Genomic DNA, 15,128 nt, shown 5'->3' with positions numbered 1-15,128 from the left:
GGCTAGCTGCCGATCATCCAGAACCAGGCTATAGCATTTATTCTTGACCTCTCGTATCCTCTGCACAAATCCCTCAACCGACTCATCATTACGTTGCCTCAACTTGACCAAGTCGGTGATCTTCTTCTCATGAACCCCCGAGAAGAAGTATCTGTGGAATTGCTTCTCTAGATCGGCCCAAGTAATTACTGAATTGGGAGGCAATGATATGAACCAAGTAAAGGCCGATCCAGACAATGATGATGAAAATAAACGAACCCTCAATTCGTCCCTGTTACCAGCCTCTCCACATTGAATAATGAACCTGTTGACATGCTCCATGGTTGACGTGTCGTCCTGTCCGGAAAACTTTGTAAAATCCGGTACTTTGTACCGATGTGGAAGCGGGATCAAATCATACGCTGGAGGATACGGTGTCCGATAAGAATAAGTGTTGACTTTGGGTTTTATCCCAAATTGTTCCCTCATTACTTCGGCAATCTTATCGGCCCAATACGCATCGGCATCTTGCCGATGAGGCGGCTGCGGATCTGGCATTTGGTGGCGAACCTCCACGTGTCTGTTCGGGACATGACCTGTGTGGAACATCGTATTGGTCACCTGTCCTCCAATCTGCGGACTACCAAACTGCTGTCCACCGATTGGCTGTCCTCCGAGTTGCTGTCCAAAATTTATTGGCTGGTTGGGAATCCCCTGACCTTGGAACCCGGGATAGACCTGCCCTTGCTGGAACCCTGTAGTCTGATAACCCTGCTGGGGCGATTGTGGAAAGGCTTGCTGTCCAAGCCATCCATTATTAGCATTCATCGGCATAGGTGCTACCGATGATTGGTAATTGGGTACCGTTGTTGAATTGACATATCCCGACTGGGCCATAGACCTCTGTTGCATCAGCATTGACTCTGCCGATGCGTTGGGCATCTGGAATATTGAATCTTGAGGATTTCCAGTGTGAGGCCTTGCAGTAGTAGTTGTGGTATACCGAGGACTCTGGTTCACCGGCACATTGGAAGGTGCCGACGTCATAGGAGTTTTGCCCCTCATGTCAGTTGTCTGTGATGTTCCCGGCGTCAACTCTGGAGGCATACCATAACCCCACCAGTTGGGGGGAAGATTTAACCCTGACATTGCCGATGCCAACATATCTGTTGTCAGTTTATGCTGCCCAACTGAAATTTGCGGGTTGGTTGCCATCGGCATAGATAGTGCACCAGTAGTCCCCAATGTACTTGGAGGGACGGCAGACTGTGCACTTGCACTCGTCAAGGCAGCCGATGGAGCCGTGACCTCTGGCGCCGTGGGTTGATGATGGGAGGGGCCCACATAATCCGGCGGGATTTGTCCTTCCTTGAAGGTTCTTGCCACGGCGTTGAAAACCGTATTAGACAGTACACCAGCTTGGTTAATCAACGCTCGATTGATAGCATTGTCAACCATATCTTGAAGCTTGCCAGGATTGGCGTCGAAGGTGACCTGCCGTGGTGCTGGCAGTGCATCTTTCTGGACCACTTCGCCGCTCCTGTTTATGCTGAAAGACTTCAGGCATTGCTGCTTGAACTCTTCCATGGCTTGTGCAATAGCTTGCTTCTGCTCATCCTTGAGGTTGGCCTCCGTCACGGGGATGACGTTGTCTTGATCGAGGTCAGAGATCGACATGTTGATCTTGATCTTGAATCTGTCCCACCGGGCGTGCCAAAAGATGTGTTGATGCAAAACTGATCTGCAAACACAAAGGGCTAATACCCGATTCAAACGTTAAGGCGTGCCAGCCGATTTGACCTTGCTATCGGCAAAGGTGATAACTCGAATACTTTAGTCCTGACAACAGCGATGCGCCCGGATGTCACGGCTAAGAGGTACTCACGCGGAACTTGAGAATACGCCGAGCTTAAGTCGACGAATTCCTAAGAACTCGTAATAAAAAGAAAAAAAATATGACGAAGTCGTCGAAAAAGTAGATGCTGGAATATGAGTAAAACGTGTGTTTGATTGATTTCTTGATATCTTATTACAAGGTCCTAGGGTTTATATTTATACCCTGCTCGAAGAGCTACGACCAGACACGATTAGAATTCGAATTCCAAATTACACGGAATCCATATACAAAACGATGCAAATAACTAAGGAAACAATAAAACTATCCTTCGTAACAAACTGAAACTCCTCCACATGACAACTGGCAGCTTCCGGACTCCTCTTTCGCGCCATCGGCAATCCCCTTGCCATGGTCATCGGCAGACCCTTTTACCTAGTCATCGGCACCATATTACTGCCTGTGGACTTAGTTACATTCAACCTCTCCCTCATCGGCAACCATCCTCATCAGCAACCCGCATCGTACTGCCACCCTATCCTGCCATCCTGGACACGTGCCCAAAAATAGTGTCAACAGTAACCTAACCAAGAATATGCATTGCGTTGGGTGCAATGTCGCATGTCACTGCACGAAATCCGACTTTGATCTACCATGGAAACACACACCGTGCATGCAGTCGAGAGTGATAGTTATAGTAGTAGGGCATAATTATGACGGGCAGCTGGAGGCAAATTCGTGTTTACCATGCCTGGTTCCACGCCGAAGGGCCAATCGGCGCCGCCACCTCTCTGAGCACTGACTGCGTGACGGTGGCGGAGGCGGGTAGCCGCCGTACGGCGACCTGGTGACGATGCGCAGCCGGGGGAATTTTTTGCAAAACAGGTACTGTAGCACTTTCGTTTGTTCGTGACAAATATTGTTCAATCATGGACTAACTAGACTCAAAAGATTCGTCTCATCAATTCCGACCAAACTATGCAATTAGTTTTTATTTTCGTCTATATTTAATACTTCATGCATGCGTCTAAAGATTCGATGTGACGGGGAATCTGAAAAATTTTACAAAATTTTTTGGAACTAAACAAGGCCCACGACGACAAGGCCAGATGGACACGGCCGGAGAGCCGCCATGGTGAACCGCACGTCATTCGCACGTCATTCGCACGTCTTTGTATTGGGCCTGTACGGATTCGCACGTCATTCGCTGACGTGACAGCAGCTAATGCAAAATTCGTTGCCCTCCCTTTCAGCGAAGCCCAATACAAAGTTGGGCCTGTACGGATCACTTACCTCATTCGCACACCAAGATGCCAAACGGCTTTCCACGGGCTTGGCCCATGAAAGAGGTTGGATTGGATTAGTTTCAATATTTGCGTGGGCCGTAAGCTGCAGACTGTGCGCGGTTAACGTCCGGCATTGGCGGCATGCGCAAACCAGCTTTGCCAATGCCATTCCCAAAGTGCGGATAGTATTCAGTAGCAGTACCGACTAATAATTTAATAAACCACTGCATTGGTACCCTGTTCAGAAACATGACAGCACGAGGATTCAGCTAAGTAACTGCTTACTCGCTTCGATCGTAAAGTCAAGCCTTTTTTTCCCCCTTCAACTATCCTGTCGGTATGCAACTGTTTTTTTTTTTGGGGGGGCGGTGAAATTAGTAGTATATCTCTAGACGTACATCTTTTTAATTCATACAGAATCCTACAAACTTGTAGGTACACCCACTCCGCTAAACTCACGTAAATCCGAGGCTTATGAGTGTTCCTGAAAAGCTAGTCCAGATTGCAGGTGCATCATTATTGATTGACATGTCGTCTATAACTGAAAAAAATATATATCACTGTTCCTTTCATCCTGCTCTCTCTTCTTTAGTGAATCTAGGATACCAGAAATGTAGAAGTCTTCAGAAGCAAATCTTTCTGCAGTCGGCGTATTATAACCGGAGTTTGTGATGATCTTGTAACTTGCCAGAAGCGGCTGCGATGCCAACATGACCGCTCTAGATCACCCTGTTTGCTCAAACTTATATATTTCCTGACTTGTAACCCTGCTGTTAACTTTATTCCCTGAGCGGACTCTAGTTTTTCTGAAATAAAATTGCTTTTAGGTGGGGAAGCTCCCACGAAAAAAACTAACTAATTAATATGGGTTAATTTGCTCGATTATCTATACGTTAAAATTGGAAATTTGATATTTCTAAGTTCGTCACGAAAAGTGCTTTCATAATGTAGTAACTATTTTCATTTGATACTAAGTAATTCAGAATATGCGAAAGAACATATATCGATATCCTAACAAGTTTGTAACGTCTCCATCCTAAATTATATGGCTTTATTTAAATCGAAAAACCTTTAACTTCGATCGACTTTTTATGAAAATATAGCATTCCAACATCTACTACTCCAAATAAAATACTACTACTCTGTACCATCATAATATGTTCCATGTAGGATTGAGTAAAACTGATTTAGACTTGTAGATATGTTGGTAATTTTTCTTTAATTTCCGGTTAAAGTTAGAGAATTTTGTGTTTATTAAGAGGAGTACTTTTTCCACCTAACATAATGCAATGTCACGTTGTCGCACTCTCGCTCAGCCTGCCAGGCAACTACGACGGCTTTTTAGCAGGAAACGCCTGTTTCCAAGTTGGTCCGCACGCCATATGTTCCCGCCACGGTATCAAGCAAGGCATTATTTGTGTGTCAGTGACAACTCCTACCACGTTCATGTTTATCCGTAGCCTACTGTCTGCTACCCCAACGAAGGATACCTGACGCCTAAAAAGAATCCAAATTCTCCAGACTCATGAGATGGCGATTGGCGATGGCGAGGCCGCCCTTTTTTTTCCCCTTTCCACGACACGTACTCCGTATCTCACTCGCAATCATACGACGAGATGCATGTGCGGGCAGACGCCATGCGAGCGAGCAGAGCAGCTGAAAGCTCTGACCAGACAGATCAGAGGCCAACAAAAGTCCAGACCGACCCGCAGGCTGCATGCTGGGCCCTGGGTCGTCTCGTCTGCGTCTCCGGCAGCAGCCGCCCCAGCTGAGGCAACCGCATCCAAAGCTCCGCGCGCGCGCCACTCCGGCCACCCGGCGAGGGAGCTCCTGAGCCTCCATCGTCCACCCGGGATGGAGCCTCCAGCATGCACGCGGAAAAGTAAAAGCGGCCGGGGCACGTGAAGCGCCACGCCTCTTTTTCCAACCGCGATCGATCGATCGAGCCCCGGCGGGGCGGGGCCGTGTGGGCTGTGGCCTGTGCGAGCTTTTCTGGAGAGTTCCCCGCCAGAGTGCTGCCAGACCCAGACGTCGTCGTCGCCATTGGTGGTGGCGGGCACCGGCCGGCCAGTGCGCGTGAGCTGGCCACTGACAGAAACGCACGGACGTTGCAGGGGATCCAAGCAACTCGTTTTTTTTTTTTTGGGTGCTGCTTCCACGGCAAGGGATAAGCTAGCTAACAACTAACTGCCCATGGCGCGCGCATGCCGCTAGCTAGAGCTAATTAAGCTTGAGATCAATTAACAAGGCCCTGGATCTATCTACAGTACGTAGTGTTGGCGTGCTGTGCTGTGCTGTGTGACTACTGGATCTACCTGTAGCTTGTGTTGGCGGCGAAGAATGGGGTGCATGTGCATGCTTTTGCTTGGGATAGGGTTTTTTCTCTCTTCATTGAGCAAGGGGTATTTTTCTTCCTGCACATGCACATGCATATTATTGTGCGACTCGACTGCAAACATTTGCGGCTGTCCACAGTACGTACTTCGTTTACTATGTGACTACGCGTACTATCAAAGAGAACATGCTGTATATAGCTAGGCCGGCCGGCCGGCCGTTTATGTGTGTACTTGATCCTTTAGTTTCCGTTCTCAATAAGGGCCCGTTCGGTTGAGGTGGAATCCACCAGGAATTGTTCCAAAGAGTTCAAAGGGTATACAAATTAGCTAAGCAATCTTGGTAGGAATAAATCCAGGGGATGATTCCCTGCCATCCGAACGCGAGCCCTAAGTATATAACAAATTAAATGTCCCCGAGTTCGATCATTCCTTGCACGAATTGAATCTTCATTGTTCTCTCGCGATCGATGTACGATTTTTGCCAACCAATAAAAATAACTGCAACTGCATGCAGGTGGACAGGCGTACAACTATGGATGCACATGCATGGTCGTGCTTGTACGTATAGTAGCTAGCATATAGTACTATTGATTCGACTCTCATTTCACCTTTATTAATTTCTGCGTAAACATCGATTGCTCGATCGACATATTCCTCTCAGCAAGCTATAGCTACCGGTGCATTGCATGCATGCATTGTTGGTCGTCCGTCCCTCCTGCGCAGGTCGTGCACCAACGTACGATGATAGATAGATGCACGGGCGGCAAAAAGACGGCAGCATTATTTCCATGCGTACGTGAAATTAATAAAGGCAGCTGTGTACTACGTGGAGCAGCCAGAATCCACTTCCATCTGTCTTTGGACACACGGATAGATAGCATTTATCATATTATCTTGAAACCTTGGAGACGAACAAAAGGGTACAAACAAACACGGTCGTCGATCCAACAACGTTAGTGCACGTAAGGTTAAGTTAAACAAGGTAATCATGTCTTACTTGAGAGTTGAGAGACAGTGACGTGCAATGGGTTATATATATATATATATATATATATATATATATATATATATATATATATACTTGTACTACGTGCCATGCCCATATGCGACCACACGCGGGGCCCAATGCAAGCAATGCAGCTTCTACGTAAAGTCAAAGCAATAACACACACATCATAGAACGTTGAAGCAATATAGAGAGTATAGCTCGTTTGCTAGTCAGTGCGGATTATATATTTACTGGGAATCATATATATTTCCCTTTCCTATCGATCGGTAGAGATAATGCCAGCTAGCTTTGAATCTTTATGATGCCTGCTTTTCGTAGAACTACTCGATCATGGTTGCCTTTCAAAGGAATTTATAGGGTAGGGGCCCTCTGCTTTCATTTACCTAAAAAAGGTAGTATGTGTACACTGTTGATGCATAGTTGAAAACTTGAAATGGTTTAAAAACAGTTAAGCTTCCAGCCTCAATGCAACTCCCATCCTCCAGGGCACCTTGCATTGCAGCCTTTTTCTTTTGGAGCGTGCAAAAGTGATATTCGGTTTTAAAGAGGGGGAAAAGGAGAGAGTTGATGTAATTGTGTCATATCTTCTCTTTTCGATTAAATAAATATGCAAAAGGCCCATTGCGGGGTTAGCGATTTTACACCAGCAGAATGAATATTCTTGTTGCTAGTGTACTTGCCAATATCAGAATTAATTAATTAATTAAAACCAGCCAATCAATTAATTAATATTTTGGCGATTCATGTTTGGCCTGCTTTTGTCCAGAGCTGCTTCTCAACCGCAAAAAGTCGATCAGTTTGGGCAGTTGAAATGCCAACATCATTTTTCTTTTAGTTTTTTTTTTCTGAAATGCACGATAGCTAGCAAAGTGAGAGTCAATTTGCTATTTGGCAGAATGATCCTACATACCCATGATTACTAATAGCTGGATATATATATATATATATATATATATATATATATATATATAGGCCATAATATAAGGCATTCCTAATGGTTAGCTATTAGCGACGAATAAATAACTAATCTATTTTACGTAGTCCAAGAACATATGAGAGGAATATGTGGCAATAATACAAGAATATGTAAAATAGTTTTTATTTATGTCTTTCATCTCCATGTCAACTGACTGCATAGCTAATACCATTATGGACGCCCTAAGTGAAGAAACAAAAATGGTTGAAGTAGCCATGCTAGGCTAGGACCATCTCATCCATGTTTTACAAGCCCTAGCTTCAGCTAGAGTCGTCATGTTCCAACGGAGGCACTATAAAAAAAACCACAACCAAATCTGGAGTAGCAGAAGCACAGCTCTACACGATGATTGCAACTTCTTATAAGATTAATGATAATAACTCTTTTCTCTCAAAAAAGTATATATTGCCTTGCCTTGGTAGTCACACGTACATATATATAGTACATAAAGTCATTGTTTTTCCGCGTTGGGATGTCATGCTTAGGCCTTGTTTAGTTCACCTCAAAAACCAAAAAATTTTCAAGATTCTCCATCACATCGAATCTTACGGCACATGTATGGAGCATTAAATATAAATGAAAAACAAAACTAATTGCACAGTTTACCTGTAAATCGCAAGAGAAATCTTTTAAGTCTAGTTACTCCATGATTAGATAATGTTTGTCAAACAAAAACGAAAGTGCTACAACTTTTCGGATCTAAACAAAGCCTTATTTTAATATATACATCTATTCATTTGCTTCATTTTGCAGTGCCAAGCACGAGATGATTTATTAGTGACACCTGCTCGACTTAAAAACTGTTGTATCGCGGTCACATTTGATCCTCCTTTAGTTATTCTGCTCTGCTGCATCATCGGTGTGTTTCCTTTTTCCTTTTCTTTTTCACAATCAATAATAAGTTTATTATACTCTAGAGTGTACCTACTCCTATCTTAAATAAATCACCTTTTTGTGGTGTGGGTGCATACTCATATAGTATAAATTTTAAAATACTCTAAATCTTACTATGTAAAAAAATTCAAAATTTCAAGGGAGTCTATTTTTTCTTAGTACATTGTTATAATATAATCATAGTATATGATCATTTTCTATATGTATACTCATTCTCTATCTCTATAAAATTGCTATTTAGAAGCCTGCATTCTAAATAATATTTAGCGCGTCGGCGGATCCACCCGACTCCGACGTAACCCCTTCCGTTGCCGTCCCAGCCATGCAAACCACTAATTGCTGACCCGTGAAAGTAATTTGTACTACCAATCAACTAGCACTTCCCTCGAGCACATGTAGTAGTAAGAGCAAGTATTATAGCAGGTTGTAAGCCAGCTAAATGCTGAGATGGAGGAGAGAGAAGAGGTGAGAGAGTAAAAGTGGGCTGCAAGCTTACAGCCGGCTCAGACACAAAAAAACAAAAAATCTGTGAGACAGACAAGTGTGCCATGTATTAATAGTGATGAGCTAACCATTATATGAGTGGGCTGCAAGAAGGCTATAAAGAAATCTTACAGTCAGCAACTGGCTGTATTATAATACTTATTACCTTCATGTGGTGTGTATGGTAGTACTTATACATACACTCATTTTCTACAGCAATGTAGATGATCGTACATGCTCGAATCGTATTATTCTCTATCGTAAAATATTTTGTATAATTGCCATGTTGTTACGATATACACGTTAGCCTATATTAGACTGCCCACAATGAGATCGAGGCTGAAACAACCCAATAAATAACTTTTTCTTAGTTCCAGCACCGATGCTTCAACATGCCTTGAAATCTGAGTTTTTTTCTCTCTCTTTTGTTTCAGCATCGACCCGAGTGCAGTGGGTTACATGCACGCTCAATTCTCCCCTCTCCTCGTGTCAGCATGGATATTTGTCAGTGTGCATAGTATTTTAGGCCTTGTTCAATTCACAAAATTTTTTGGATTTGACTACTATAGCACTTTTGTTTTTATTTGACAATTATTGTTTAATCATGGACTAACTAGATTCAAAATATTCGTCTTATAAATTACATATAAACTGTGTAATTAGTTATTTTTTATCTATATTTAATGTTTCATACATGTGCCACAAGATTTGATGTGACGAGGAATTTTAAAAAATTTTGGGAACTAAACAAGACCTTAGATGTTGCTTCCACGTTTGGTACAGTTACCCTACTGGTAGCTAGCTAACAAATGAGCCGAAACGGGTGCTCCACTAGGCGGTGTTGTTATTCCGTGTGGCATGAAGGGAACCGTTGCTTTCTTGATACTACACTGCTTGTCAGCATGATTTGTTTGATTTTTGCTTAGCGCGTTTGGTACGATAAGGATAGCAAAATCATGCCGAAACGGCCACTTCCCGTCCGGGCATTAGTGCCTACGAGAAAGCCGTTGGGCCATCCGCTCCGATGGCGTCATGGCGGTCCCCCGTACGTTGATTATGGTTGAGACTTGGGAGTAGTTCCAAATCCCTTCACTCTCTTCGGGGGGTCACAATCATACATGCATTCAAAACAGTGATGATCAAGGACTGGCACTGCACGTAAGTATGTGTACCTGCACGTACGTCTCAGAGTCGTTGGACCAACAAAATTTACATGTACCGAATACTACAAAGTAATATACCTTTTAGACTCTCTCTCTTTTCGTTCATTGGGAGTTTGGAGTTCAACACATGCGTATTTTTGTTATCCGTGGGTTCATTATACAACAAATGAGAACACACCCGCAAATATATATATTATGTGCCCTTAAATAAAGTTCTAAAGATGGTTATGTTTCGTAAAGCGTAGAGGTAGAAAAGAAAAGCAACTCTACTAAACCCCTCTTTTTTTTAAAAAACGATTGTTGGATAGTTGAATCTTTTTTTACTTTGTTAGGAGATTTTTTTTCATGTCCCTTTTAATAGTGATATATACAAAAATAAGCCCAAGTCCTCTCAAATACATGGGGAGATATACCTGCTCCAATCCCAATCACATCAATTTCTCCGTCCTATATGTGCATTTGGATATGCCAACCACTCACCATTTGCACAACATTTCTTCACAATTCACTAGTCGTGTGCTTGGCTAAGCCGCCACCACCCAAGATTGATTTGCACAAAGATCTGCCATAAGCTTGTCCGACCGAGATGTGATCAGACATGATCATTCCCCTTTGATTGGTGTTAGAGAAGATGGAGTGCGGCTGCGCGGTTGCTTCTAGTTGCAAGGGGCATGGCACTAGAATTGGTTTGGCTCATACTCGCGCGAGTGACCTACAGACTAGCGAGATCCATGACCATGTCAACCGTGCCACCCTATCACACTGTCTTTTGCTTGCCCCTTTATGCTGTAGGAGGACCGAGCACGTCGTTGCTCGCCAATGCGGCATCAAGATATGCTAGACCTAAAGTAACAATAATAGGTATGAGGTCATAAAATCGGGCAAACTTCGACGGAGGGGTGGGGTTGGATCACACCTGCCATGAGGGAGAGAGGGAAAGAGAGGAAACTTGGATGAGTATAGATAAAAAAGAAAAATATGACTAATTAGCTATGGCCATTTTTATTTCTGCTTATAATCAAATTCTCAATAAAAAAGTAAGAATACCACCAAACACTTTGTATTTTTTCTCCTCCTTCTAACTAATGTTTCATAGCTTCAAAGTAGCCAAACTAAGAATCGAGAATTAAAAAAACCCTGAGATATGATGACTACTCCCCTTGTCTCATCAAAACACAAAATGTGATTTGACTTGGTGCGTTCAAAGTTTGAATTTTTGACTTACATGCAGTCCTTGTATTTCAAGACAAAAAAGAGCCAAACCTATCGGTGATAGCCAAATGCCCAATAATAATCTTATAAACCAGCTATATTGCCTATTCTTTTTGTGACTAACCAGCTATTGCCTATTGGGACATTCCATTACAATTCCACACTGAAGATTTGGTGAAGATGCACTCTATGGCGACAATATTTTCTCTTCATGGTAAAAGAAAAAACACTGCGTGCTCTTCCTCCCTCATCAGCAGATAAAGAACAAAGTCACCTGAGCCAAGTTTTGTACTGCCGGCACTTTTAAATATACGATGCTTAAGATAAACTAATCAGTAAAAAAATAGAATAGTTAACTTGTCCTAAATAAATGATTGAACGTTTAAAACGTTCAGTATAAAAAAAAGGTTTAAAACGGCAGGTAAATTACACAACATTATAATCGACCGTAGCACGTACTCCGTACTTGCGTCACAGAAGAATACAAGATCTAGAACATTCTTGACTTGTTGTCAGCCTGTATCCTGGTCCTGCCCCGTGTCCGTGGCTGGGGACAGAAACGGCGACCGTTACGGGGCAACCCGGCCCCCCCGTTCCGTGCGAGCCGCCCGCAAGCGTTCAAAATTTCAAATACTGACACGGCCGCAGCGTACGGCGTCGCGAAGAACGCGATCGTTACGGGGCGTCCCGTCCCGTCCGGCCGTGACGCGGTCAACCCCTCCGCCACGGGCCCCGCCTGGCAGCGCCTCGCCGAGGCCGTCCCGCCGACGCTCGGGCCCGCGTGTCATCGGCTGCGGATGGTGGGTGGTGGTGTGGACGGTGGGCGCGCCATGGGGCCTACAAAAGAGGGTGGGGCCCGTGAGCACCACACAGCGACCCCTCACCTTCCTTCCATTCGACTCCACACTCCACTCGCCTTTTTAGAGAGAGAAACCCCGGCTGCCCCCCGGCGAGGTAGAGAGAGAAACCAAGGCCAAGGAGCACCGCCCCCCTGTTCGTCCCCAGCAGGAGAGGGAGATAGAGAGAGAGAGAGAGAAGGCTGTGGGAAGGAAAGAAGAGGCGGTGGGAAAGGAGTGCGACATGGAGAGGCCGGCGCCGGTGAGGAAGTCCCACACGTCGACGGCGGACCTGCTGATCTGGCCGGAGGGGGCGCCGCAGGAGGCTCCTGCCGGGGCCACGCCGCCGTCCAACCGCCGGCCGCACCAGGTGAGCAGGTCCTCCCGGTTCCCCACGGGGCGCCCTGGGAGTACCCACTCTCCTCTGTCATTGTTAAGGGAGGAGGGGGTTCGCCCTGCCTGAAGTATTCTGTTCTCTGTTCGGTGCAGCCGTCGGAGGCGCTCAAGAAGGTGGTGTTCGGCGGGCAAGTGACGGAGGAGGAGGCCGAGAGCCTCAACAAGAGGTGAGCATTCGGGCCTTTGCCTTGCCATATTCTCTTGCGAGTGGTCGGATTTTGTGCTCTGTTCTTGTTGTGTTGCCAGATGACGATCTTCTGGCCTTGGCGAGTAGATCTCCCGAGATTCACGGTCGCAACTTTGGGTGGTGTTGATTTTTTTTGCGCGCCGTTGTTGATCTGTGGACTGTGGGTAGAGAAATTCGTTGGATTTGAGGTTTCCTGAGATATGCGCGCCAGAGTCTTTTAACTCTGTTGTTTTCGAGTTTCTTTTTCAGTTCTGCTCTATAGACTCCAGAAAAGGAATTGCTAGTAGTATTACCGTAATGTGACTATGGTTTAGCTGTTCATGTAATTGCCATCTCACCAACTATGTTGGAGTATTGCAATCTGACCGTAGCCATCAAAATGCTTCCGTTAAGGTATGCTGAAGATGAGTTGTGAAACAGATAGTTCCATTCAAGATCATTTGCACTGTTTAAACAACTAACCTGGCTTTCGTGCACCGTTGATGAATTTGTGTTGATCACAAGGCTCCTGATTTGTCTATGTTTTGGCAAGTTCTGTATATTGTCGTAGTTTCATTGGATATTCAGATTTCAGATTAGCACATGATGAAGGGAGCTGTGGTTCACCAAGCCGTTCTTTTTTCCCTTCAGGAAACCATGCTCTGCTCCCAAGTGGAAGGAGATGACAGGAAGCGGCATATTTGCAGCTGGGGGCGAGGCTGAAGAAGATGAATCTGCCAATGCCTCTGCAACTCCCATCCGAACAGCTCCAAAGAATTATCAGGTACTGCTTTGTGATTTTTTCAAGGACTATGTAGATTGATTTTTAGTCTGTTTTGTTTAGGCTGTACCCCCTGGCAATCCTTCTGTGTTGATACTTGACAGTATAGTTATGCTGCCCTAATTTGTTGGGATTTGTGACAAGATGAAGAATTTGATTTATGTTCTTGCTTTGCTATAAATTTTAAACACCATTGATATAAGCTGCCAGTTTCTATGATCAAACTTGTTTAATGTTGTACCTCTTACCTCTCTAAGGAGTCAGAAGTTGTTGGGATGAAACTTGTGGGAAGGGTTTGGGCAAGCACTATTAGTTTGTATACACATTGGTTGGTGAGCTTTCCTTGTGATAGAACTGGACATTTTGATTGGTAAGTTGAACTGAACGAGAAATATTCAAGAACTTTGATTGATAGATAAATGAGACTGTGAGACTTAGGTACTATTTACAGTAGACACCTTTTGTTTCTTAAGATGTCAATAAACAACAAACCTTTATTAAACTCTAAACATATATACTACAACAAGTTTCATATTTTTTCCCTGTATAACTATGTATTGACACTGGATTTTTATACAGCTGCTCAGCAGCTCTATTATTTTTGCATATACTAATAACACTATTCACATCATACTCACTTTAGCATGTTTCTAATCCATGATCATCTTGATGTTGGCTTCAAATTGGAAGAGTGAATATCCTATGGGTTGTTATAGATTTAACTGCATGTGTAGCTGGAACACAGTTACACGGACTACTAATCCTACTGCATTTTCTCAATTTACAGGCAATTAGTACTATAAGCCACATTTCATTTGCTGAGGAAGAAAGCATTTCTCCAAAGAAGCCGACTTCGATAGCAGAGGTGGCAAAGCAGCGTGAGCTAAGTGGCACACTTCTGAGCGAGGATGACAGCAAGATGAAGAGGCAGATATCCGACCTGAAATCCAAGGAGCTTAGCGGCCATGACATCTTTGCTCCTCCGGAAGATCCACGGCCTCGCAACTCGGAGAACGGCTCAACCTCGCAGACTCCGGGCAAAAACGCATATGTCCTGACCTCTGAACTGACCTCGTCCTAATATAAACTCAGTTACAACAGCTCCAGTGTTGCTCACTGTTGGTGGTTGTTCTCACAACAGGTAAGCAATATCAAATTTGGCGAGGCTGACGAGGACAGCGTGGTGAAGACCGCGAAGAAGATCCCCACCAAGAAATTCACCGACCTCGCGGGCAATATCTTTAAGGGCGACGAGACCCCTGGGGCGGCGGAGAAGCACCTGAGCACGGCGAAGCTGAAGGAGATGACAGGCAGCGACATCTTTGCGGACGGGAAGGCCCCCTCCCGGGACTACCTGGGCGGGATCCGCAAGCCGCCCGGTGGGGAGAGCAGCATTGCGCTGGTTTAACAGCAGCAGCTGCAGCAACAACAATCTGATGGACATAGCAGCCCCTACATCATTTGTTTCTTCCTCCTCGCCGTCGCCGTCCTAGGAGTGATCTTTTCTTATATTAGGGAGTCTTTTTGGTTTTTTATCCTTTCCTTGGAGGACTGATCGATTGGAACCCCCGGTTTGCTTTCCTGTTTCCCGTGACTTGCGCCAGGTTTTCGTTGTTAATCCCCTCTGATGGTGGTGTTGTGTGGGTATGACAACAACGATGGTTATCTCTAATTTAACATTGATTTGGCTTGCCTCTTGTTAGTTGGTTGGCCGGTCGGTCATGGCGTGCCGTGCCGTACCTGATGCAACAACAACCCAGCGGTGCATTGTCTGATT

General features: G+C 44.7%; 1 protein-coding gene across 1 annotated transcript; it reads left to right on the top strand.

The window, feature by feature from the left end:
* On the top strand, positions 12,050–15,053 carry LOC8061566. Its single transcript, XM_002463162.2, has 5 exons — positions 12,050–12,378; positions 12,498–12,571; positions 13,222–13,354; positions 14,139–14,402; positions 14,493–15,053. Exons 1-5 carry the CDS (start codon positions 12,253–12,255, stop codon positions 14,757–14,759), a joined length of 864 nt encoding a protein of 287 aa, XP_002463207.1. The 5' UTR covers positions 12,050–12,252; the 3' UTR covers positions 14,760–15,053.

Source organism: Sorghum bicolor, chromosome 2, assembly GCF_000003195.3.
Source record: "Sorghum bicolor cultivar BTx623 chromosome 2, Sorghum_bicolor_NCBIv3, whole genome shotgun sequence".
Taxonomy (NCBI): Eukaryota; Viridiplantae; Streptophyta; class Magnoliopsida; order Poales; family Poaceae; genus Sorghum; species Sorghum bicolor.
The sequence above is the reverse complement of the archived record's forward strand: the minus strand, read 5'-3'. Positions and strand labels throughout refer to the sequence as shown.